The sequence below is a fragment of the Diospyros lotus genome, chromosome 7, assembly GCF_014633365.1.
Source record: "Diospyros lotus cultivar Yz01 chromosome 7, ASM1463336v1, whole genome shotgun sequence".
In the NCBI taxonomy this organism is placed as follows: Eukaryota; Viridiplantae; Streptophyta; class Magnoliopsida; order Ericales; family Ebenaceae; genus Diospyros; species Diospyros lotus.
In genome coordinates, this window is record NC_068344.1 from 26,082,672 (window position 1) to 26,109,637 (window position 26,966).

General features: G+C 33.1%; 2 protein-coding genes across 5 annotated transcripts; both read left to right on the plus strand.

Annotated features, from left to right (window-relative positions):
- The first annotated feature begins 5,185 nt into the window (after window positions 1–5,185).
- On the plus strand, window positions 5,186–7,822 carry LOC127806994 (ankyrin repeat-containing protein BDA1-like). The gene is made up of 2 exons (XM_052344650.1): window positions 5,186–6,001; window positions 6,685–7,822. Exons 1-2 carry the CDS (start codon window positions 5,423–5,425, stop codon window positions 7,537–7,539), a joined length of 1,434 nt encoding a protein of 477 aa, XP_052200610.1. The 5' UTR covers window positions 5,186–5,422; the 3' UTR covers window positions 7,540–7,822.
- Window positions 7,823–9,230: 1,408 nt separating this feature from the next.
- On the plus strand, window positions 9,231–12,514 carry LOC127806755 (protein MAIN-LIKE 1-like). Of its 4 annotated transcripts, none has more exons than XR_008024495.1 (6): window positions 9,231–9,316; window positions 10,362–10,711; window positions 10,815–11,488; window positions 11,621–11,717; window positions 11,794–12,213; window positions 12,303–12,514. XR_008024495.1 is itself a non-coding variant. In XM_052344250.1 (3 exons), exons 2-3 carry the CDS (start codon window positions 10,364–10,366, stop codon window positions 11,199–11,201), a joined length of 735 nt encoding a protein of 244 aa, XP_052200210.1. In that variant the 5' UTR covers window positions 9,231–9,316; window positions 10,362–10,363; the 3' UTR covers window positions 11,202–11,605. The 4 variants fall into 4 exon arrangements, 1 of the variants encoding a protein (XP_052200210.1); XR_008024494.1 differs by having other exon boundaries at window positions 11,687–11,717; XR_008024496.1 differs by having other exon boundaries at window positions 11,687–11,717; window positions 11,794–12,000.
- The last annotated feature ends 14,452 nt before the right edge of the window (window positions 12,515–26,966 follow it).

The following is a 26,966-nucleotide window of genomic DNA, read 5'->3' on the forward strand; positions in this document are numbered from 1 at the left end:
TCTTATTTACAATTTTTTTTATTTAAAACACAATGTTTTGATTTTGTTTCTTGTAATTCTTTTACAAAAAAAAAAATTAAGAAAAGGGGAAGCTTTACCTTTAAATTTAATCAGAGATAAATTTTGTAAGTATAACATTTAAATCTAGTTCTTCTTCAAATAAAGTAAGATTTTATTTATTTATTTTAATTAGCTTTTTTTTATTTAATTTTTTGGGGGATATTTACAGAAAACCTATTTAGAAAAAAAATCATATCTTGCATGTATATTCGTAACTGTATTAAAATTATAAAGTGGATGCTCCTGCCTTATACAATAAATAATCTCAAGAAATACCACATATATATCATTTTTGTATATCTTGGACAACACAAAGGGGTATTATGACTAAAATATCCCTTGCTTCCATGTGCCTCACGCGCCTCATGAGGGACATTTTTGTCATTGGTACACATTTGTGTAATTCAAGATGTACACAAAAGTATACCAATAGTATTATTCTAAGCTATATCATGAATATTTCTTTATTATATTACAAATAACACTAAATTATATTATATCACAAATACTCATATGTTATATCATGAATGCACGTGTGTTGTATCACAGATACCCTACAATATGCCATAAATACTTCCCTTACATTACACTATGAATACCCATATGTCATGCAACAAATATCCCTATATTATACAATGACCCCATAATTTATATTACAAAAACCCTTATGCTACCATTATATTATATCATGAATATCCTACCTGGGTAACTTTATATATACTATAAATACCTTTGTGACATACCAACTCTATGTTGTAACATAGATATCCTTACATGTTACCAAAAATACCACTAAATTATGCCAAGAATATCATTATGTTATCCTATCAACATGCCAATATTATATCATAAATACTCTTATGTTATATCATGAATATCTTTATATTACACCACAAAAACTCCTTTGTTATATCATAAATACACCATGTTAATAATCTATTAAGTCATTAAAGTTTTGATTTGATGAAAAAATAGGAAAATTTTAGTAAATAATGATGACCAAAGTAGTGTGTTAAGGCTAAAAATAATCATAAAAATAATCAAGTAAGATATAGATAAATCGAGTAAGTCGGGTTTTCAATCGAGTACTATTCTATGTTAATTGAGTAATGAAGTAATATCTCTAAATCAATTCAAATTATTGGTTCTTATAATCGAGTAATAAGGATCATATAATCAAGTAATTATGTGATCTAATGTTTCTATTTGAGTAAGAGCCTTATATACTCGAGTAATTTTCTTGTCAAGAAAAACTTTAAGATAAATTGAAAGTAAACATGTTATTGTAATTGAGTCTATTCTGTTTGTAATTGAGTAAGTATAAGTTATATAATAGGTAATCGATTACAAATCTTAGTATATTTGAGTAGAAATCAAATATACTCAACTAAATATGCTTTTGTATTCAAGTAAATAATACAAGATTCTGGTGATACAAAATTAATTGAGTATTTAGTTTTTGTAATCGGAGAATGATTTATTTGTACTCGAGTAAATAATCTTTCTAATCAAATAAATATATGTCAGAAATATGCCAAATCTCTGGACTATTAATTTAATCGAGTAAAAATTTTAGTATACTTGAGTAAATATAGCTTTCTAATCAAGTATGTATTGATTTTTTCTATGTTAAAAATTTAATCAAGTAAAAGATAATTTGTACTTGAATAAGCCATAATAATAGTCTACTACAAAACATATATACTCGAATAAAGATCAAACTGAGTCGATTAAACACCATTTTGTACTCGAATAACATTTGTCAGAATTTGAAAAATATAGTCATCACCAAGCATTAAATGCGATTTGTCTTTAATTTTCAAAACATTAAATGTTTCTCAAACAAATTGTATATAGATTTTGATGTTTCTAACTGAATTTTGAGATGTTATAGAGACAAAAAATGGCACTTAAGATACAAAGAACATTCTATCACTTTGATGGACAGCTCAACAGAAGTATTAAGTGACAAAACACTATATAAATGAGCTAAAGCCTGAAGAACAAGAGGAATGCTAAATTTCGAGAATCTCGATTGTTCAGAACTTCTTCAACAAGTGTTCTACTGTTTACATAAAAAAAGAAAAAGATAAAGCTTACAACTTCCAATTCTTTTCATCTCTTTGTAAAAATCAAGAGAAGTGTATGTAGTTTCAGTACCACCTTATACCTTTTCTTATACACTTTATTCACATTCATATTGTAATCTTGTAAAGATTAAACTTGATTATGTAAAAGGCATTGGTCATAGTTGATCCTATTTGAAAAAACCATTGTTTGTAAAAATTTGTAAACTTGTTTTAAAACTACCCGTAAGTATGGTTGGACAAAATTATTGATGAGACAAGGTAGTGGAGTAAACATAGCTGAACCACTATACATTTTGTGTGTTGCATTATTTCATTTACTTTTTACTTATTGCTTCAAGTCACTTATTTTTAAAAGGGTGAAAAAGCTTAATTCACCATCTCTTAAGCTAACAAAACTTTACACGTCAATTACTATATTATGCTATGAATAGCCCTATATTATACTATGAATACCCTTTATGTTATAACATAGATATCATATGTTGTACTACAAATGTCCTTATGTTATACTATGGACACCACAAATACATATATTTTATACTATAGATACCCAGACATCATATCATGAATACCTTTATGCTAAACTACAAATACATCTATTTTATACAATGAAAACTTTTGTTTATATTGTAAATACACCTATAATATAGTACACAAAACTTCTATGTTATATCACAAATACCCTAATTTGTACCATGATTAATATTGATATATCTATGTTATATCACAGATACCCTTATAATATATCATTTATGTTATTCTACGAAAATCTTTATATTATATTATAAACAAATCTATGTTATATCACAAATACGCCGACATTATAGCACAGTGACACCATGGATAAACCTATGTTATACCATGAATATTTTTAAGTTTTACAATGGATATCCATATCTTATATCACGAATACCATTAAGTTACATTATAGATAATCTTATATTATGTAAGGGATACTCGTATGTTATACTAGGGATATATCTATGTTCTACCACATATATTTTTACATTATATCACAAATACCTCTATATTACACCATGAATACCTGGCATTATATCATGGATACACCTATGTTATACCACAGATAAATTTGTGTTATATCATGAATATACTTATATTATACCAATAATGTTTCTACATTATACCATGAATAACCCTATATTATATCAAGGAAACTCTTATGTTATATCATGGATATCTTTATTTTTTACGATAGATATTTCTATATTATACCAAGAATACACCTATGTTTATACATAGAAACCTTAATGTTATATTACATATATCCCTATTTTTATACCACAAATCCCACTTCCCTACAATATGGATAACCCTACACTATACTATAAATACTCTTATATTATACCACAAACACTTTTAACTTATACCACGAATATACCCCTATGTTATACCATGGATACTTTTACATTTTACCATAGTTACCTTTATGTTATTCTATGAAAACTCCTATATATAACATGGCTGCACTTATATTATACCACAAATATCCTTATATTATATGACGAATACATTTACGTTATACCTTAAATATCCCTAAGTTTTAGCACAAATATCTCTATGTTTATATTATAAATACACCTATGTTATACTATAAATAACCCTACATTATATTGCAAATACTCGAATGTTTTATCATGGGTACTCTCATGTTATACCATGTATACTCATACATTATTCTAAGAATAACCCTATGTTATATTATGAATATCTCTATCTCTACCTTATATCACAGATATCACTAATTTATCGTATAAATATTTTTACGTTATACAATCCATGCATTTATATTATATCACAAATATTCTTATATTATACTATGGACAAGTTATGCTATCAATATTTGAACTATATTGTAATTATTTCTAAACTTGGTGACTATTAATTTAAAGAATGAGGATGGCTATTTTCAGTTTGGACTTTTTGTTCTAATAAAGTATTATTAGAGATATTTAAAATATTTAATAACTCAAATTATAAGAAAATAAGTGCAGTTCGAATTAAACATAATTTTATTCTTAAAGAAAACTATTTAAAAACCTTATATATTTTAAGTATATTAAATATTAGTAATGTCTGACACTATCTTTTGGCACTCACAAAATTATAAATATTTTTTAAAAAAAATTTACAATACTTATTCACAAATTATCAATTATTTTTCAAAAATTATAAACAGTTTAAAAATTAAAAATGTTTTTAGTGTTCCAAAATTACAAAAACTTTTACATGATAAAAAGTGTATCTTTGAAAAAATTAGAAAGATTTTTTTTTATACATAGCAAAAAATGTTTATAAGTTATGAAAATAATTAATAATTTAAAAGAAGTGTTATTAATTTTTTGAAGACCTACTATTAATTAGGTGAGTATTAAAAAATAATGTACAAATAACATTACTAATTAAAAAGTAAATATACTAAATGTTATTAAAAAAATAAAAATAATCAATTTTACAATTGACTATATTAAATTTAAACCAATTATAAAAGCAAGGGAGGGAGGGTAGCCAAGGAAGCATAGTATCCAACTGGGTCATATTACTTTGGCTGAGGGACTTTTCGAATAGAGTTAAAAAGATTAAAATGTCTTCGTTCAAAATATAAATATGCAAAAAATTTCATTGTTTTTGACTCTCTCCGTTCTCATGATCGATCGATATCGTCGACCGCCAACTATCGAGTGTTGTTGCCTTTATCGTGCCTTGTCTTGTTGATTGTTGAAAAATACAACGATGGTCGATAAGGTGTGACGATGGCAACAAGACAATGATAGCTGGGTGATGAGGTGAATGGAGCGACGCTAAACAATCGACGGTCAGATCACAGTCATGGAAAGAAAAAGGAGGGATAATAGAATGACTCAATTTGTAAATTTATAAAATAGATGGGGATATTTTAATTTTTTTTTATTCCTATTAATAACATTCTCTGTTAATTTGTCTGGACTCGTAGAAGGACCCGCATCCAAGTATCCATTACAATTTACAGAGACCACACATTAAGATAAGATGTACAACAATGTCAGTCAAGTGTGCAGGGAAAAGTCGACCTTCTTCATCGGTCCCACTGTGCCAACTTCACCCCCAAGTCATTTGACCTAACCACCACCACCACCACCGCAATGACTGCTCCTCCGGCGGCTCATTCTTATCTATTTTTCTCTTTCATTTTCAGAGATGTACTCAAGATGAATCCAGGCTCCAACACGTAGAGAGAGAGAGAGAGAGAGAGACTCAGAATTTAAATAGTCTTAATGGAGGCGAAGCTCTGGGAAGCAGCCATAAACGGAAGCGTAGAGTCTCTGCTCGAGCTGCTCGAAGAAGACCCGCTTATTCTGGACAAAACCATTGTCTCCTGCGTCGCCCAAACGCCCCTCCACGTCGCCGCCATGCTCGGCCACCTCGCCTTCGTCAGGGAGGTCCTGACTCGGAAGCCCGAGTTGGCCTCCGAGTTGGACTCGGAGGGCTGCTCGCCCCTCCACCTGGCGGCCGCCAAGGGTCACCTGGAGATCGTGAAAGAGTTGGTTCCGGCGGATCCGGAGGTGGGTCTGGTGCGGAACTCGGCGGGGTGGACGGTGCTGCACGCGGCGGCGATCAAGGGGAGGGCGGCGGTGCTGGCTGAGTTGGTCGGAGTCAGGCCCGAGTGGACCCGGGTGTTGACCGACCGCGGCGAGACCGGGTTGCATCTCTGCGTGAGGAATAACAGGGTGGAGGGCTTGAAGGTGTTGGTGGAGGAGTTGATGGACAAAAAGGATTATGGGGAATTGTTAAATTGGAAAGATTGCGATGGCAATACAATCTTGCATATTGCTGTGGCCAAGAAGCAACTGGAGGTTATTCAGATATTTCTTCTTCTTCTTTTTCTTTCTTTCTTTCTTTCTTTCTGCTCAGACTATGATTCATTAATATGTCAACCCAAAGGCTATGTTTGTTTGTTCATGGATCATGGGTGGGTTGGTGGTGGGAAAGAAGAGGAAAGAAACAGAATTGGGTGTTTATTTGTTTGTTTGATTGGGCTAGAAATGGGAAGAGGATGAATGGGGATTTGTCCTAAAATTTTATTTATTGGTGTTACAATGTGGGTGGGTAAATCCTTCTAGGTTTAGGCCTTAACAGTGGCTCTAATTGAACATCTAATGGGTGGCGTCTGTAAGTTTGAAGTAGGCATTTCAGGTTATATAGAGGAATGGAGTGTAGTTCAGATAGAAATGGAGATGATATCTTGGTAGAGGGGAAGCAAGAAAAGGCCAAAATGGTTGGAGCCTTCGCTGTGAGCGGCCTAGTTGGTTGCCCACCTAGATTGAAAGGCAAAAGGGTTAATGATTTCTCATGCTAATCAGTTTCACTTCAAACGATAAGACAAGCATTAGCCCTATCGGAATTGTGTTTAAACAAAGGGCATTTTGTTGAGAATCTCTGTATTGTATCTGTGCAATCTGATTATATATGGTAGAACTTTGTTTTGCTCTGTCCTCCATTTTTCAGCTTTTAAGAAGATTGGTTATACCTTGTGCAGATAGTAAAACTTCTGCTTACTACCGGTGCAGTGGAGGTAAACACCTTGAACAGAAACGGATCAACAGCTTTAGACATCCTAACACGGAGTCCCCGAGACCTGAGAGACTTGGAAATTGAAGGTTCTCTTCGACGAGCTGGAGGTTTAGGCGTGAAGGACCTACATGTAATCACCTACGAATTCGAATTGGATCCATCGATACCTCCTCAGTCCACAAAACGACGCCTGTCCTCCGAACAGAGACCTGCTGCCGTGGAGCAGAAGCATAAGCATAGGCAGGGGGGTTGGCTTGGCAGGAAGCGAGGCGTGTTGATGGTGGTGGCTTCTCTGATCGCAACCGTGGCCTTCCAAGCCGGGCTAACCCCACCGGGGGGAGTGTGGCAGGACGATTCCGATGGGGAGCAGCCTCACACGGTTGGAACATCAGTAATGGCCTACAAGGAGCCGTTCTTTTACGGCCAATTCATGATATTCAACACCGTTGCCTTCCTGGCCTCTCTGAGCATAATTCTGCTGCTTGTGAGCGGCCTACCTATTAAGAAGCGGCGATGGATGTGGTTTCAGATGGTGATAATGTGGATTGCCATCACTGCGCAGGTGATCACCTTCTTCCTCTCGCTGCGACATCTGTGCCCCAAGGAGAGTAACGTCCAGGGCACGCTGCGCGAGGTGCTAGAGATATCGGTCTTGACATGGCTGACGCTCATGGGCGTTGTCTTCATTGGAAATCTCGTTCGGATGAACTTGTGGATTCTCAGAAAGTACGGTTACATTAAAGAGAAGGAGAGACCTGCAGCAGAAAGCCGCCGCGAGGACTACGAAGAAGAAGATGAAGACGAAGATGATGAAAGTTAAGACCGAGTATCATCATGGATGGGTCGTTTGCTATTGTTGCTCTCCATAGTCCATATATATATATATATATATATATTGATTCTTCTTGCAGGTTTGCCTATATCATTTCAACAATTTTTTGTGTCTTGTAGATTTTTCGTTTTTGGATTCATATTCTTCATCCTGGGTGTGTAAGTGTAATATTGATGATGATCTGCAGACCCACCCTGTTGTAAACTGATCGCTTACGTAAATGATGATCCATTGTTGATAATATGAAATGAAATAACTGTTTTAAATGTGAGATGATGATCCATTGTTGATAATATGAACTTGGTCGAGGTTTGCAGTGTGAATCCAGGAGAAAGCACAAGTCTTTGCATGTTCTGTTTGTCTGTTTTATTGGCTTTTTTTCTTTAGACATATTGTTTGTTTTGGTAGATATCAGTAATCATATGGTTTGTGTTCATCGGCAATGCTATGTTGCCCACTGCCGGGCAACATAGCATTTGCCCGGCAGTGAGGGGGGCACGGGCGTAGACAACATAGCATTGCTGTTGTATTCTCTCACCTAACCCCAACTTATATAATATATATAACAAAATCCCTAGTTTGTTCCCTAGGGATTTTTAGGGATAACTATTGTCATAATTACTAATTTAATTAATTAATTAATTAGAATTAAAAATTCAATTTTATTTGATACCTAATTAATTAAAAAGTATATATGCAGGCTGAAAATTAAAATTTGATATAACTAGCATACTGAACTGAACTGATGGTGGGTGCTTTTAATTAAGGTGTTGGTTTTGCTTCTTCTAGAACCATCCAAACTCAAAGGTCAAATAGTGCCACTCCTTGCCCACATGGGCAGCCCAGTTAGTCAAGAAAGGGGCACAAAGTGTCTTTCATGGTGAATCTTAAACCAAGATCAAATATCGAGTCTCGCAAACGGCAGTGTGGGGGTATCTCTCTCTAAAGTAAGGGAGCTCCTTGTGCGCGGTGAGCTCGGGTCTAGCTACTACGTTTGACTGGGTCATCATGATTAACCTCCTCTCACGTTCTATTGGGCCGGGTGTGAGAGGCGTTCGGGATAAACGATTTCACCTTTTGGACCAAATAGTGCCACTCCTGAATCACGTGATAGAAAAAGCCCTACCAATAGGCAGTAGCAGTCAAATTCAACCGCCCATCATAAGTCTAAAAATATTTTCCCTTTTTTTAAAAATAATTAATTAGTGAATTAATAAAGGTGTGAAACTCTTATTAGGATGCTTACATCTTAAGATCAATTTATATAAAAATATAAATTGTTCATTAAATTTTAAATATCATTAGAAATTATATTGTGTCCAGAAGTGTTTGACAGGCTTGTGTGGAGTGTGATTTTTCTCTTTTTAATTTTTTTAGTAAAATTACATATCAAACACGTTCAAAATTATGTCTGTGTTCACACAACACAAGACTACATTTTTCCCTTTTTCAAGGTGTGTCTGCCACTTTGATAGAATTTTCAAGGCGTGTGCCACTTAGATAAACAATAGGGAAATTCTATTTGCAGTGAATGTTTTACTTTTCACAGTTATAATTAAAATAAATTTAATAATTACTATTCACAGCCATACTTATTACTCCTTACAACCAACTATATTCCAAATTTACCCTCCTATACCCATACACCTCTCCACCGCGACTCACCGCCGTTCTCAATCTCCAATTGCCTTTGACAGTTACCTACACCGCACTCCAGTCGTTGCCTTCTCTACAGAGCCGCGTCTCTTTGTTGTGCGCTCTTGAGGTAAGTTTTACTTACATTTTTTATTGTTTGAGTTGTATCCGTGATTTTGTGTTGAATCTAATGTGAACAACTGCAATTTTTTTGAGTTCGATGAGCTGTTCGGAGGCGAGGGATGGGCTGGCTTTCGAAGGGGGGCAGTCGCCTCCGAACCCTAGCTTTCGGAGGCGGCTACCCGCCTCCGAAACCTAGGTTTCGGAGGGTTGGGCCGCTCCCGAAACCTGGGTTTCGGGAGCGGCCCAACTTTCATTTTTTTAATTTTTTCTTTTTTTATTTTATATATTATTTTTTATAAAAATATTTAAAAAAACTTAATTTTTTAATTAAATTGTCCTAATTAATATTTTTTTATACTTAATTTTTATTTTATTTTTTATACAAATATTTGAAAAAACTAAATTTTTTAATTAAATAGTGATAATTAAATAGTGATAATTTTTTAATTAAATAGGGATAATTTTTTAATTAAATAGTGCTAATATATGCTAATTAATATTTTTAATTAAATAGTGCTAATTAATATTTTTGTATACTTAATTTTTTATTAAAACTTAATTTTTTAATTAAATAGTGCTAATATATGCTAATTAATTTTTTATTTAGGTACTGGAGTTGAATAATTTAATTTTTAATACAAGTAAATATATATATTTTTTAATTAATTTTTTAAATCCATTTTCCCAACTAACATATTTTATATTTTAATAATTATCATATTAACTTATATTATACATGTCCCGAACTCTACGTTTCGGGAAAAATTGATTTTCCCGAACTCCAGAGTTCGGGAACGTTGGTGTTTCCCGAATTCTGGAGTTGGGGAAACACCCGCTTTCCCGAACTCCAGAGTTCAGGAAACACTAACTTTCCCGAACTCAACACCAACATTTACGGAGTTTGGGAAACTTAAATTTTTCAGATGTTTAATAATTTTTTTATCGTAATTTTTTGTTTAATATTTTGTATTATTTTTATGATATGATACGTGATATATTTGTCTGTTATTTTGTAGTTAATTGCTATTGTTTATTTTTGTGTTATTTTATAGATATGGTACGTGGTAGAAGAGGTGATGCTTCCTCATCTCGACAGCCTTCTTCTTCTCGAGAGCGTCCTACTACATCAACTAGAAGAAGAAAGAAGATTGAGAGTTCTAATGAACCGCCTATTTTAGAACGAGTAGAAGAGCTAGTAGAAGAGCCAGTGACAGATTATGTGATACCAGTTGAGGAGCATCCCAACCCTAATGAAGGGGAAGCAACTGCTCAACCATCTTACTCTCATCACGAGTCTCACCACGAAGATGATATTTCTGAACCACTACCTGGCGGACCTACTGATACATCTATTCTAAAAAGTTTTAAAAATCATGTTGCATTTGCAATATGGACAGGAGAGGTAAGTAATATTAGTTTTTTTAGTATTTATCTTTATAATTTAAATAATTAGCTATTGTAATTTTTTATAATTTAAATAATTAAGTATTTGAATTTTTTAACAGGAAAGAGGCATATTAAAATGTAGAAATCATGGCCTCAAAATTCCTGAATGGCCATTGAATAATCAGCCTTGTGTTCGTGATACTGTTATGAGCTCTAGCTTATCACCCTTGCTAGAATGTACTTATCGAAATATAAATCATGCTCTAGTTTCAGCATTTACAGAGAGATGGCAACCTGAGACTAATATATTTCATTTGCCATTTGGAGAGTTAAGTATAACATTATATGATGTTGCTGCTATTTTGAAGATTCCAGTAACAGGAAGATCTGTATCTGTGCCTCATCATCTGACACCTAGTGAAGCTAGTGATTTATTATGTAGGTTACTTGGGGTTTCATTAGATGTAGCATCAAACAAATTAGAGAGAATCGAGGAGCATTTGTAAAATTAGATTGGTTAAAAAAAACATTTATGCATCTACCAAATGAGGTTTCTAATGAAGAGATTGAACATATTAGTAGAGCATATCTGTTATTTTTATTAGGTTGTACTTTATTTGTGGACAAGAGTAGGACATTAGTTTCAGTAGCATATTTGACATTATTAGAAAATTTAAGTATGATCAGTAATTATGCATGGGGAGCTGGGTGTCTTGCATATTTATATCGACAGCTCGGCATTGCTACTAGACGAGAGGTGAAGAGTATTGCTGGATATCTTACCTTACTTGAGGTAATTATTTTAATTTCATAATTTTATATCATATATTTATATATATTTAACATAATTATTCATATTAAATTTACAAGCATGGGTGTACGAGCATTTCCCTTTTACTAGAATTAGATGTAACTTGTTATATAGTGAAGATAAGCCACGAGCTCTCCGTTGGATACCTGTTCGCGATACTGATTCTTTACAATCTATTAGGGAGCAACTTGATGATTTATTACCGGACGAGGTATTTATCATATATATGATTTGTAAGTTAATTAATATATTATAAAATTAAATTTTAAACTAAATAATATTTACAGTTGATTTGGAAGCCGTATCGGAGGGTTCAGGCACACCATCAATTTCCAGAAATTACATTTTTCTCAGGTTGTCTAAAATGTGGAAATATTATAGAACCATATCATCCTGAGAGAGTTTTGCGACAATTTGGGTATGTACAAACTATTCCTCCACCCCCATTATCACCTGTGAAAGCTAAGCGGGGTCCGGCTACGGCTTTATATCAGGTAATTTATACATTTGTTGATGATATGTGGAATCGATGAGATATGCATTTATTACCACCACGTAAACGTGGTAAATATTCTAAATTTCCATGGCATTTTACACCTAAATATTTAACATGGTATGGAACTATTACACATCCGATTATACAAAATCCTGTACATCGATCCAGTTTTGATAGAGGTGCAGAAGATATGCCCTTGCTTGCTGAATCAGTAAGTTTTTAAATTATATTTAAGTTATTATTGAATTTAATTTATTTAAATTAAAAAAATTAATATAATTATTTTTATTTTTATTTCAGCGTAATCGACTAGCATTATATGCTATCCAGCAGACGATTTCAAGTAGTGAGCCTGTATCTGCTGATGTATGGAGAGAGACATGTCTTGAGGTGAATCGCATTCTAGGCTCTCGGCATCCTTCTGATAATATTGAAGCGTCCACGTCTCGTACATCTCCGCACAGATAGTTTACTTCGTACTATAGCTTGTTTATAGTTTATTTATAACATCGAGTTGCTTATAGTTGTTATTTATAGTTGTAATTCGTAAACTATAATTTTGAATTATGTATAACTTGTGATAATATTTTATTTTAATATTTATTAGTAAATTTTATTATGATTTATGTAATTTTAATACCATTTACACAAAAATTAACATAATAAATTAATAAAAGAAAAAAATATAACTTTGTACAATTTTCACACTTTTAACAACATAAAGAAATATTACAAACATATAATATAAAACATACATATTCGTCATTCATAGGTAAATCAAAAATATATAATGTAAAGCATACATATTGATCATTGTTAATTCATTATTCATCAGTTAAATCAAAAACATCTTTTGTAATAACATTTTTGTTAATAAGAGACATAAATACTTGAATTCGAGTTATATATGGTGTTTCCTATTCACGTGCAATATCATATCGATATTTATGCCAATTGCGTACAACAGAAGGAATTGGTGAACCTGATTTAAGAAATACCTGAAAAAATATAATACCATATTATTAGTAACAAATTTATATTAACATAATTATAGAAACATATAAATAAATTATTAAATAATAATACCTGTACAAAATGACAATCATCCACAAATCCAATAGTAATAATTCTATGTTGTATAACTGAAGGTGCAGCTGATCTCAATGGAAGGTAAGTAAGACACTGCATTCGAGATAAATGAACCAACACGACATTATATTTTGAAGCAATCAAATGACCCATGTCAGGTAAAGTCATCCAATGTTGAGGAGGTGCAACACACTCAAAGCAAGAAAGTGCGTGCATTAACTCATCTACACGCATAGCAGATCCATATAACTCTATATATTCATCACGAAAGGTATGCAACTCTCCAATCAGATTCATACGAATATCCCTCCAGTTGTGCTCACTCATTCCAAGTAACGCAGCAATAGCACGAAATCCACAATGTCCATCCGACTTCACATTAACAATATTATGTATAAAATGACATATTTTTTATGGGAATAAAGCATCATAGCCTAGCAATCTCTGTTTAACACTGGTACGATAAAGTTTACCTTCATTCAGTGTCTTAACTGAGCTTTGTATTGTTGGAGATATGCTATCATGAATAGACTGTACTATTTCAAAATATGATGGATCACATCGAGTGGATGTATCAACTTGAATTTTATTTTTTAATGATGGCTTACCTTTTGTCCAAACTTTCACACTTGGTGGGATCAATGAAGTCATAGCTGGATCTATTAATTCTCTCAACTTCTGTTTTAATACGATTTTACCTCCTTCTGGTTCTGATTGAAATATATTATAAAGACTTTCCAACTCTGGATCAATTGTTAACACTGAGGACACATCAACAGTACTCACTAAATCTAATTTTGTCCAATAAGGGTGCACAAATGATAAAGGAATTGGTCTTCCCTCCATCATTAATTCTGCAATTTCATGTGCACAAGGTAAACCATGTGTGCTTCTTATCACACATCTACATGCAACTTTATCCACTCCAATTTTTTGTGCCATCTCTGTTTGCTTTAATACCATATTCATTGCATTTCTTGATATAATACCTCTCAATTCTCTAAAAATTTCTGATCTGAAATTGTGTTGTACCAATATTAAACTCTTCTCAAAAGACCCCTTTATCTCAGTATGTTGTAACTCAATAAGAGAATTTATAATTTTCCATGATGATTCAAAGTCACCTTGTGATGATCCCAGATATCTCTTCAGCTTCGCATGTGCGCTCTCAGCCCTTTCAATAAAAACATAAATAGTATTAGATTAATAAGAGATTAATTAGAGTTATTATAATAAAAATAATAACAACAACATTTGAGTTTACTAAAGAATACCTGTTAGTAGTAACATTGCCAAAATGTAATACTTTATTTGTCCACGCTGCAATAAATTTTTCTTTGTAATCATTCAGCCATGTATTTCTCACATAATCAAGTGCTCCTTCATATGCATGATACTCAACCATTAAGTGAGAAAGTAGACTTTAATACTCAATCTCAGTAGAGGCAAAAACAAGAAGATTCCATTGTAACATGAACTTCTCCCATGTCTCCTTTCTATCAAAGAATTTCTTACACTTAGCAAGTATATTTTTAGATATATGCCATCTACATAATAAGGTTGTGGTACTTGGAAAGACTTTATATATTACATTCATCAATGCTAATTCTCTATCAGTCACAATTACTCCAGGACATGCATTAGATCCCATCACACTCTTGTATAGAATCATAAATATTTTTACACCAATGTCGTGCACGAAGACAGACAGTTGTCGATAGACAAAAGCATAATGTCCTAGATGGGGATGTTATGTTGAAGTTCACATATAGTTGCGGAGGTAGAAGGACAAAACTCTACACAAGCCACTCAACCAAAACATCTTGTGCCAACTTTGTATTAGTGTCAAGCCCTAAGGTTAAGACAAGGCAATAGTGATATGTTAGGTATCGCAGCACCAACATCCCAAGGTATCATTAATAATAGAGGGGGGAATTAATTGCAAGAGCAATCGATAAATATTTGACACAACTATCGATCTCGATTTCTCGATAATTCATTTTTGGGTTTTTATATATTGATGTTTTGATGTGGATTTCCCAGTAACTTTTGCAAATAGACATTTATTTTACAGACTCAATGTTTGTGTATATGTGTTGATAGGCACATTTTCTTTTTCTTCTTTTTCTTTTTTTATTGAGTGCTTTTGAACAAGTTGTATTCCATGTTGAAACATTTGATTTTTGAACATGTACGTTACATGTTGGTTACAGACAGACAATATTTTTTATATGTTAGATACAAAGATTAAAATGGTAGTAATTTAAAAAGAAAGAAGGCAATTCTATGGCTCATATGGTTCACTTGCAATTTCCAAAATGTACGTTGTTGAAGTAAGAACCGAAAACATGTGAGATTGGATCAAATACCAGTAAACAGGCTACCTGATGACGATTAAGTACATCCAGAGAGGAGAAGGGAGCTAACACTTTCTGGTATTTAATCTCAATCTAACCGAATCCCATCTCAAACACTTTCTTAATTCACACACACTAGTGCTTGCCATCTTAGGTTAGCTTCAATATTACTTTTAACTCACACACACTGCTCTAACTTCTTATATTGCTTGTAAAGATAACAATAAATAATATAACGTTATGCCCATAAATCTTAGAAACTCTTATGTATTTCACATTATTCGAATAAATAAAAGTGTGATGTGGCACCACCTAAAATTACCAAAATACCCCTATGCGCTAATAGTTTCGCCTGCCACGTGAATCGCTTGAGAGACTGACACGTGGCAAGTCAACAATTTGGAGCGAAGCCCGAAAAATCCGGGTCAGGCCGCAAGACCTGTTCCAACTTGACCAGGATCCTCGAAAGTCGTGCCCCCGCTCATCACGGGTTTATCCCGGGTACCCCATAACGGGTCCGCCTATAAAAGACAAGAGTTCTCACCAGGTATGACCAGACTCTACAGCTCTCACATTTATTACTACTTACATTTATTCTACTGATTTGAGCATCGAATTCCACTCCGGAGGACCCTAGCCCCGCCACTCCGTTGTCTTGCAGGTTCTATCACCGAGGTCTGACATCACCAAGTCCGAGATTCAATTCCCGAGGTCCATTCACAGAGGTGGCACATGGTGGTCGGTCCCAGAAACCATCATCAAAGTGTATCTTGATTCATTAGAGCTTAAGACCATAAAGCAGATTACCAATGGATGAAGAAAATAATCGGATTTGATCTCTCCCTCTTAACCTCGACCTTGATGATGGATGAAAATATATAATTGTAATTTGCTTCTCTGTACATGGGATAAAGAGAGGACCAAACCCCTATTTATAATTGTAGAAGTAACCTCTTATCAAACCTCATCAAGAGTTGTATTTATCTTTTAAACTAAAAAGAATTTTAATAATCAATTATCTTATTAAATCTTTTAATTATCTCTAAGTGCTAACATATCTAATAAAATATTTATTTAATTATCATGTAAGCTACAAGATAATTTTTACATTCTTTCACTTAATTCATATGATATTACTTTTACGATTTAATAAGAAGAACGTAATGTGCGCAAAGATCATATTAAAATTTTATTCGCTTTGGCTATAACATTATATCATTATTAAATTAAAATATTAATACGAGTCATGGTAGTTGTTTGTCAATTTTCTAACACAGTCCCTTCCATGTACCACAACACAAACTTCCAGTTTAACATGGCTTTAATAAAAATAATCATAACGGTTTAACTTTAATATTTTTTTTATAAGACTATTCATGTCAACATCACTCTAAGATAATTATGTATACAAATAAAAATAGTAAATATTAGAAACACATAAATAAACTCAAAGTGTCAAATGTATAAACTTTAATAGAATTACATTACAATATCTCTAATGATGCCCAAAAATACCCATCATTTCAACATATTCATTAAATATTTTGAGCAATAGTCATTTGGTTATAGAATCTGCAATCATAAGATTGGAGATTAGAGCTGATGTATTCTATTAACAATATTTGTTTCTAAACTTCTTTTTTAACGGCTAAGTATTTAATTTTCATATATTTAGCACCCTTAGAATACTTGTTGTTTTTAGAGAAAAATATTGTTGCAGAATCATCACAATAAATTTTTAGCAACTTGGCAATATTGTCGACAACCCGAATTCCTGAAATAAAATTTTACAGCCATAAATCATGAATAGTGGCCTCAAGGCATGCTATGAACTCAACTTCCATAGTGGATGCAGCGATGACAAATTGTTTTGCACTTTTTCATGAAACCATTCCTCCATCTAATATGAACAGGTAACCAAATGTAGATTTTATAGTATTAACACATCTAGAAAAAATTGAATCTGAATATCCAATCACCTCAAGATGATTGGATCTCCTATAAGTAAGCATATGATCCTTCGTTTCTTGCAAGTATCCAAAAACTTTCTTTGTAGTTTTCTAGTGATTTGAACCTAGATAATTACTTTGATACTTGCCCAGCATACTGACGGCATAACTAATGAGTATGAAGCAAGTTTGAGCATACCTTAAGCTCCCAACTGCAGATGCATAAGGAGTATTTCTTCTTTTTTTTTTTTAAGTTACATGAGGAATATTTCTCATTTACTCTCATTTTAATTCATTTTCCGGGCACTACATAAGGTTAAATTTGTACCCCTTTTGAATTGGAACTATGTTTACTAAACACTTATCCATCTTGAATTTCTCTATAATTTTATTAATATAGGTCTTTTGAGACAACCCTAACACTCCTTATGATCTATCACAAAATATTTTTATTCTTATCACATAGGTTGTCTCTCCCATATCTTTTATTTCAAAATTTTCAAAGAGAGATTTTTTGGTTTCATATAAAAACCAAGGTCATTAGTAGCCAACAATATATCATCAGCATACAGAATCATAAAAATAAACTTAATCCCATTAACCTTCACATATATACATCGATCAACGATATTTTCCAGAAAGGCAAAAAAAGTGATAGTATTATTAAACTTCAAATACTATTGATGAGAGGTTTGTTTAAGTCCGTATATTGATTTATTTAACTTACACATCACGTGTGTAACATCCCAAATCGAGCGATAGGAAGGACTGGAATAACTTATCCCGATGGGCCTATGTGAACTTCTCAAGGGTCATTTATCTTTAAACTTCCCTAACTCAAGCACGCTTAACCTGGGAGTTTTTTGTCAACATTCAATTCAAAATGTATCCAGATGATGTTATTTCATTCATTACTTATCCTCGATATATATATTATCCTTCTCTGGACTCTCAGGGTATTACATTCTCCCCCCCTTGAGCACATGACGTCCTCGTCTGCGACCTTACAATTAGTCCCAGATCTTCTTTCCTTTGGGAGCTTCCATCCTAGAAGCCCGCTAGAACCTGCTTCTTGTACAAGCCTTCGAGCCCCGACACCACTCCCTGCCCTCATCGGACCGCCTTCACCAAGGTTCGGCTCTGATACCACTTATAACATCTCGCATCAAGCAATAGAAATGACCGAAACAACTTACCCTGATGGGCCTACGCGAACTTTCCAGGGGTCATCCATCCTTAAGCTTCCCCAGGTCAAGCATGCTTAACCGATGAGTTCTTTGTCTACATTCATCTCAAAAGGTATTTAACTTGTGTTATTTACTTCTTTACTTATCCTTGATATATGGTACCCTTCTCTGGGCTCTGGAGAATTACAATGTGTTCCTTTCCCTTAACTGGAAAGCCCTCAGGTTAATCCGTATAAACTTTTTCCTCCAAATTTCCATTAAAAATGGTAGTTTTAACATTCATTTGGTGTAATTCTAAGTCATAATGAACCACTAAAGACATAATGATTCTAAAAGATTTTTTCTTAGAAACTGCCAAAAAAGTCTCTTTATAATCAATATCATCCTATTGAGTAAAACCTTTGCCAACAAGCCTAACTTTTTGTTGTTCAATATTTTCTTTTGAGTTACATTTGGTTTTAAAGACTCATTCACATCCAACTCTTTTATACCCTTCGAACAATTCAACGAGATCCCAAACTTAATTTTATTCCATATATTTTAATTCTTCTTCCATAGCATTTAACCATTTAGTAGAATCATCATATTCAATGGCTTACGTAAATGAAACTAGATCATTATCAATTCCTTAGTCAAATTCTACCCTTATAAATAAATCACATAGTCATCAGAAATAACAAATCTCCTTTCTCTTTAAGATCTCCTTAATGGTACCACTTGTGGTTCAACTATTGTTGGTTCATTATTGACATTTTCATCGTGGAGTCTTTGATCATTCATTTGTTGTTCTTAATTGTTATTTGGTTGGATTACAACTTAAGGAACAACAACCATATCAATTTTGGGTATAAGAACTTCCACTTTGATTTCTTGAATGCTAACATTATGCACTTTTTAACTCTCACTAATGTCACCATTTTCAATAAACCTAACATTTCCATATTCAACAATTCTAGTATTGTGATTAGGACAATAAATCTACACCCCTTAGACTTTTTCGGATATCCAATAAAATAACCATTGGTGGTTCTAAAGTTCAGTTTCTTTTCATATGGATTATAAATTCTCACTTTTGATGGACAACCACAAACATGTAAGTGTCTTAAACTAGGTTTTCTACCTGTCCACAATTCAAAATGAGTCTTTGAAATTGTCTTACTATGAACACTATTTAGCAAATACATGGCAATCTTTAATGTATACATCCATAAAAATAATGGTAAAGACGATTGACTCATCATACTACTAATCATTTCCATTAAGATACGATTATGCCTTTCAACAACACCATTTTGTTATAGTGTAGCTGGCAATGTGCATTAATCATAAATAACATGTTTTTTAAGGAATTTGGAAAATGGACCGAAACATTAACCTGATTCATCAAACTTTCCATAATATTCACCACTTCTACTTGACCTTATAATTTTCACTTTTTTATCTAATTGTCTCTCAATTTTTTTAATATATACCTCAAGTGCATTAACCAATTGTGATTTATCATGCAATAGATAAATGTAATCATAACGTGAAAAATCATCAATAAAAGTGATAAAATATTTTTCTTCCCCAAAAGATAGAGCATCAAAAGGTCCACAAATACATTGTGTATAATTTCAAGAAATTGTGTGCTCTTTATGGCTCCTTTTCTTAGTGTATTATGTTTGTTTGTCTTTAATATAATCAATACACACTTCAATCTTAGTAAAATCTAAATACGAAAGGATTTCATTCTTTGTTAGTCTTTCCATTCTTTCTTTAGATATGTGCCCAAATGTTTATGCCACAAGTAAGCAAAATTCACATCAACTAGATTACGTTTAGTATCGACATTATGATGCACGGCCATCAATGTCTCAACAAAAATATTATCAAGTTTAAACTTGTAAAGACCATTACGTAACATTCTAGGACCAATAAAACTATTATTTTTAAATAAACTACAAGATCCAAAATCAAATTTAAAAGAAAACCTTGCTACATCAAATTTTTACAAAAAAACTAAATTACAAGAAAATGTAGGCACATAAAGAGTTTCTAATAAATTTAAATAATGTCTAATATTTAAAATTAAACGATAAGTGCCAACATCTTCGATAGGAGCTTTGCTTTTATTTCTCATGAATTCGAAACTTTCATTTGGCTTTATGGTTTGCATCATAAAGAATCCCTACATCATATTAGAAATATGAGTAGTGGAACCAGAATCAATCCACCAAATATTATGTGGAACTTTAGTAAAGTTTAATTAAAAACATACTAAAGTACAAGGCTTACTTTTTTTTTTCGAACCACACTTTATGTTTTAGACAATTTTTCCTGAGGTGTCCACTTTTATTACAAAAGTGACACTTAATGGTCCCATGTTCTTTCTTATGAGCACCTTTAGAAGATTCATTCAGATTGTGAAAACATTTCCTCTTACCCTTTCCACTTTTCTTTATAACATTATTTCCAGCTTCTTGATAATTCAAGAAATGAACAAAATGAGCTATTTGATTCTTTAATCTTGTCTCCTCTTGAACAAGCATACTGGTCAGTTCATTTACATTTCACTTATCATTTATAGTGTTATAATTCATTTGAAATTACCCATATTGCTAAGGAGGTGATGAATTGAGTATAAATTGTACCAAGAAATACTCATCCACATTCATTCCCAGTCTTTAATTTTGCTACTAAGGTCGTCATCTCAAAATATGCTCATACATGGTACATATTTCATGATGGTCAAAATACTCATTAATGTATCAACAAAAGATTTATTAACAGTTTGAGAACAGTACTCTTCTACAAATTTCATAAATTCCTTAGCATCATTAGTTTTAGGAAGAGTTGTCTTTAAGTTGTTTGCAATTGATAAACATCAAGCTCAATCTATTTAATCTTTCCCACACTTTATGGAAAGCTCTTTGATCATCACTATTTTCGCTAATAATAGTAGCGGGTTTCTCAATTTGAAGTGTCAAATCAAGATTCAAAACACCTAAGTGAAACTAGATTTGTTCACTTTAATTAGAGAAAATTAATCTCTTAAATAGAAGAATAGATTAAACATGCGAATGCATTGAAACAACTACAGATACTGCAAATAAAATTGAAATATTCATACATTAATGCTTTGAAACATAAAATTTCACACAAGTTCAGATTCAGACATATAACATAAATAAGTGTAAGGTACATCAAATTTCTCCTTTAAGTGATATTAAGATGTACAAAATAAAACAATCATTGATAATTATATATGTATTAATTAGATCTGTTTTGCTATCTTTGGATATGCAAAGTAAGACAGATAGATATACAAATCACCACATTTAAATTTGTCAATTATAAGAATAGAAAATTAACCTTTGGGCTAATCTTGAATTGTCTTATAGTGTAAACTCCAAATTTACCCATAAACAAATATCATGTATAATTTTAATGTCATCATTAAACATAAAATTTGTGAGTAATTAAAAATAATTTATAATTCAATATTTATTTACGGTAAAAATTTAGCCAATTTGGTAACTAACAAATTGTTCCTAATATAAATTTCAAGTTATAAATATTTCTCATAATTCTCATTTTCTTTTTCTTTTTTTAAATGGGTCCGTTATTGGATCAAGGATCTGGATCGAATTGACCCAATCTAGATCCGCTAGATCTGCGCATTAATGGGTAAGTTAGTGGGTCTAATCTTTGTCCCTTAAGTAAGTCGGGTCACCCGACCCAACGCCTTAATGGGTTAGACCCTTCCCTCTTTTCTTTTAGGGAGCTTTTAAGCTATGTTGTGTTCAAACAAATATGTGTTTGGATAAATATGTTTTTAAATTATCAGCTAATAATTATGTGTTTGGTTTGTAAAAATTGATAAACTGTCAAAACTTGACAAAAAGACTATATGGACATGTTGTTGAATAATATAAATAAAATTCATACAAATACTATTTTTTTTAAAAAAAAATTATAAATTGATGTCTAATAAAATTCTTACAATTACATGTTAATAAATTATATATAATTATTAAAAAATATATTAATACAATATTTTAAATTTAAATTTAAATTTAATTCATAAACATCTTTAATATATAAGTTGAGACATTATATAAAATTTTGTAATTTTTATATTTTATCAATACAAATCAAGTATAAATATACAAATAAATATTAATACTTAAATATATATTTGTTTCGTCCATAAATTTGATATATATTACAAAATTACAAGATTAGATAAAACACAATAATTGATAATCAAATAAATTTGATAATTACAAATTCCAAAATTAGATAACACACAATATTTGAATTGAAGTTCAATTATCCCATACATATATAAAAAATGGTTAGTAGAACAAAATTACAAATTTGCATACAGTTATTGTGATTGCGACAATGGATCTGGAAGTAGAGGCTTGCAGCGGTGGATCTGGAAGCAAGGGAGACAATGGCGTTGTAATAGTCGAGAATCTCATAAAATCATATATTTGCAAAAATAGGATATTGCCCAAAGGATTATGAAAATTCTGAGGTAAAAGTGTAATTTTTGAACTAGAGTAAAAGTGCAATTTTTGAAAATTCTAGTGCAAAAGTGCAATCTTTGAAAGGTTCGGGTCAAAGTGTGATAACACAAAGGCTCAAACTAAAGTGCAATAGTACAAAGCTACGGGCTGAGGTATAATTTTTAGAAACCCATAATTGGGTCATTAAAGAAACGAACTGGTGTAATGGGTCGTTGAAAGTAATGATGAAGCACACAAACCAAGGAGCATAGGTGGCGGGGCATGTGGCATGAAGTTATTAGCCAATAGGAAGTCATGATGATGCCTCATAAATGACCCTAAGGTGGTGACACATGATTGGCCGGAAAGTTCTATAAATAGGACCAAAGTTACCCAAGCCATTTCAAATGAGTTCAAGCCAAAATTGGGTTGGATTGAGAAATTGTGAGGTGAGGAATCTATTCTTAAGAGAGGGGGAAATTATGTAAAAATGAGTGAAATCGGTGTAAGAATGAAGGAGAAACGGGCTTTGCCGGAGTTTCGAAGTACTCGCTGAAGTTTAGGCAGAAGCTGTCGTAAAACAATGAGGTAAGTCTCATTTAATCATATATTCCTTTAGAGGGGAAAGAGAGGAAGTCATAAGTTCAAACGAATGTCGAATCGGAGATAAAACGAATGAGATATGATCAAAAAATCTAGAGGTTGTCGCGTCGTCACTAGAGAAGAGGATGGCGCGTGCAGTACACATGCCGAGGAAGGCTATGTGTGGAAACGAGTGGGCACCCTTCCCAATGAGCATCCCAACTCCTTTCCCCTTGTAATTTCATAGAAAAAAAGTTAGATTAAGTAGAACAATATTATGTAAAAATAATTGATGTCTGAATTATAGAAATTAGTGTTTTTTATAGGAAACTATCGGATCTACTATTAAAAGGCAAGCTCCTAACTCTCTTACAGACTGTGAGTTATTCCTTCCTTCGATTTCGATTGTAAGCTCTTCTTGCACTATCCTCTTCAATATTAAATAGTCTGATTCGATTTAATTTATTTAGCCTATAATGTTAAATTCGGTTGAGCCACGCTTGTAATCTCAACGAGGGTGTCGAATCGCCCTCAAGTTCTTAAGAAATGACGCGTTATTGTTAGGGTCAGATGATGTAGGGATTTGTGTCTCCTTGTGAAGGGAATGGTATGTGTGGGTTTATGGGTGTTTAAGGGTGTGGGGTGCAAAACTACTAGTTACTGACCGCTGGGTCGTGACAATCGATCTTTGGATGTATAAGCGTCAACTATCAATCGTTGTGACAAACCACAGACGAACCAAGAGAGCTAGTACTGCCAGTTACCCACCTTGACTTTGTGCATATCATGGTATTGTTGTGACACATGGGGATTGGGTTGCATTCATTGGGGAGACATACTTTGTGTGTGGGGGGAAGTGTGAGCATTGGCATAACCAGATTGGCAATGTTAACTTGGGTATATTAGGCGAGCATATGCATTTAGAACATTTTGCCTGTGTGAGTTCTTATGTGGGCGTAGCATAACTTGATACTTGGTTTATGGGGCATTGTCATCACATTTATGCTACACAAGCCATTGCATTTCTTATATGTTACATTGCATGGTGAGCAAGAGTGACTATGATGGATAAGAAAAATACGCATAAAACTGTGGGGATGAGACCCACAACAACTATATGTTATGAATGATGGCGAGAGATGTTAAATGATATGATGAAAGGCATGTTTCAAGCTTGGGTGGGTTATATGTCGGACTCGTGGTAATGTTAAAGTAATGATTTGGTAGCCTATGCTTAGTTGCTAGCAAGTTTGTATGTAGGAATTTGGGAGCCAGTGTGTGCATCTTATGTGGGCCCCAAGGACCGTATATGTGTAGTTTACTTCATGTTTATGCATTTAAGGGCTAAAACACGTACTGTACATGGCATGATATGTTGTTGCATTGGTATGAAACGCATGTGGTATGGGAAGAGCTCTTTCCTTAGCCTGTTGTCTTTATTCTATTATGCTTGTTAAGCCTTGAGACTCATGTTTGCTTGCGTCATTCCAGGTAAAGGCAACGCCAGTTGATGGCGAGCTAGACAGAACTTGAGGCGAGGGTTTAGACGTGTACAGAGTAGTCCCAACTAAAAGGTCCTAGTAGTGACGTTTTCCTGTGGATATTTTGTAATAGAGAGTTATATGTTAGCTCTTGTGTTGCTTAATGAATGCTTAGGAATGTAATAGATGATGTATGTAGTGGTAATAAAGCTTTATTATCAGAAATTGGTGTGCTGGTTATGATGTTTTCAGTAAGACTCTGGCATGAGCCAATCATTCTGACGTTTCCCTTTGAATTCCTCAGCAAGGGTTTCCAAGGAAGAGGTCACCATGAGTTTTTGGTAATCGTGCCGACGTCGAGTCCTCAAAAAAAATATATATATATTGATTATAAAATGGGGACGTTACAAGTGAGACCAAGAGACCCACCAAGCAACGACAAAGGCGATAGTTGATCTGGAGAGAAATCTCAGCAGCTTGCGACGAAAACAGGAGGCGACGATGGCATGACCAAAGAAAAGACCCACAAGGTGACAGCAACGACGACGATTGATTTGGAAAAGAAGAAGGCGGCAGGAGACGCGACAACGTTGGGCAACTTGTGGCAACAAATCTAGAAATAGAGGCGACGATGATGCGACTAAGGAAGAGACCCACCAACAAGAGGCGACTTGCAGTGACCGAGCTGGGCAACGACAGTAACAGCAATAATGGAAAATCCGAAGGGAATGTGGGAGAAGAGATAGCAATGGAAGAGAAGAGGTAACATTATATTAGCAAAGGATGAGTGTAAATATTAAAAATGTTGGAAGGCAAAATAGTAAATGACTCGGTCAACGCAATAAGCTAGTGATAGCGTTTTTGCAAGAGCTAGGGTTAGAAGCTTTTTTCAAACACTGTAATATTAACATTTAAGCTATATAGTTTTTAAACTATTTAGTGTTGTCAAACACTTAAGGAAAAACATTGGATGGCATATAAGCTACATAACTAACTTATAAGCGATCAAACTGCTTAGCCAAACAGGCCCTTAAAAACATATTTTGATTCATTAGAACTTAAAACAATCGGATTTAATTTCTCCTTAACTCCAATCTTGATAATGGATAAAAATATATATCAATAATTTATTTTTCTATACCTAGGGTAGAGAGAGGACTAAACCTTTATTTATAATTATAAAAATAGCCTCACATCAAGTCTCATCAAGAGTTGTATTTATCTTTTAAACCAAATAAAACTTTAATAATCAATTATCTTATTAAACCCTTCAATTATTTGATCAGCTAACATATCTAACAAAATATTCCTTTAAGTATCACGTTAGCTACAAGATAATTTTTACAACTACTGCCTTAGGTTAGTTTTGATTTTACTTATAATACTACGGATTGGCACTCATCCAAAACTGCTAATTGTGAAGATGACAGATTCGGGTTTATAAAATGAGAAATAATATACCCAAACCCGTCTCATACTGTTGATGTAGAATTGCATAGTCATATTCTACCAAACCACTAACGTGTCTAACAAGAAGGCACTGTGCAGTAGGAGAATCCCACTTTATTACACCACCCAGATTAGGAAAATATACCTGGAAATTAATTGGCCGTTATTTGCAACAAAACAAGCTACAATCTGTTCTACCAAGAGATAATTTAGACAATTGCTCCCGAGGACAGAAAATGATGAAACAGATGTTTGCTATTAAAAACAAATGCATTCAAAACATTCAATCCATGAGTCGTTTGTTAGAAATCATAAAAGCAGATAAACGTTTACAGAATATAAAAAAAATGTATATATCATACCTCCAGCCATAA

What these genes read in the sequence shown, in the direction of transcription:
- LOC127806994 (XM_052344650.1), top strand. Translation starts at nt 5,423, where the DNA reads ATGGAGGCGAAGCTCTGGGAAGCAGCCATAAACGGAAGCGTAGAGTCT. An exon ending in TGGCCAAGAAGCAACTGGAG is followed by an intron (nt 6,002 to 6,684) that starts GTTATTCAGATA and finishes TACCTTGTGCAG; the next exon opens with ATAGTAAAACTTCTGCTTAC.
- LOC127806755 (XM_052344250.1), top strand. Translation starts at nt 10,364, where the DNA reads ATGGTACGTGGTAGAAGAGGTGATGCTTCCTCATCTCGACAGCCTTCT. An exon ending in TTGCAATATGGACAGGAGAG is followed by an intron (nt 10,712 to 10,814) that starts GTAAGTAATATT and finishes ATTTTTTAACAG; the next exon opens with GAAAGAGGCATATTAAAATG.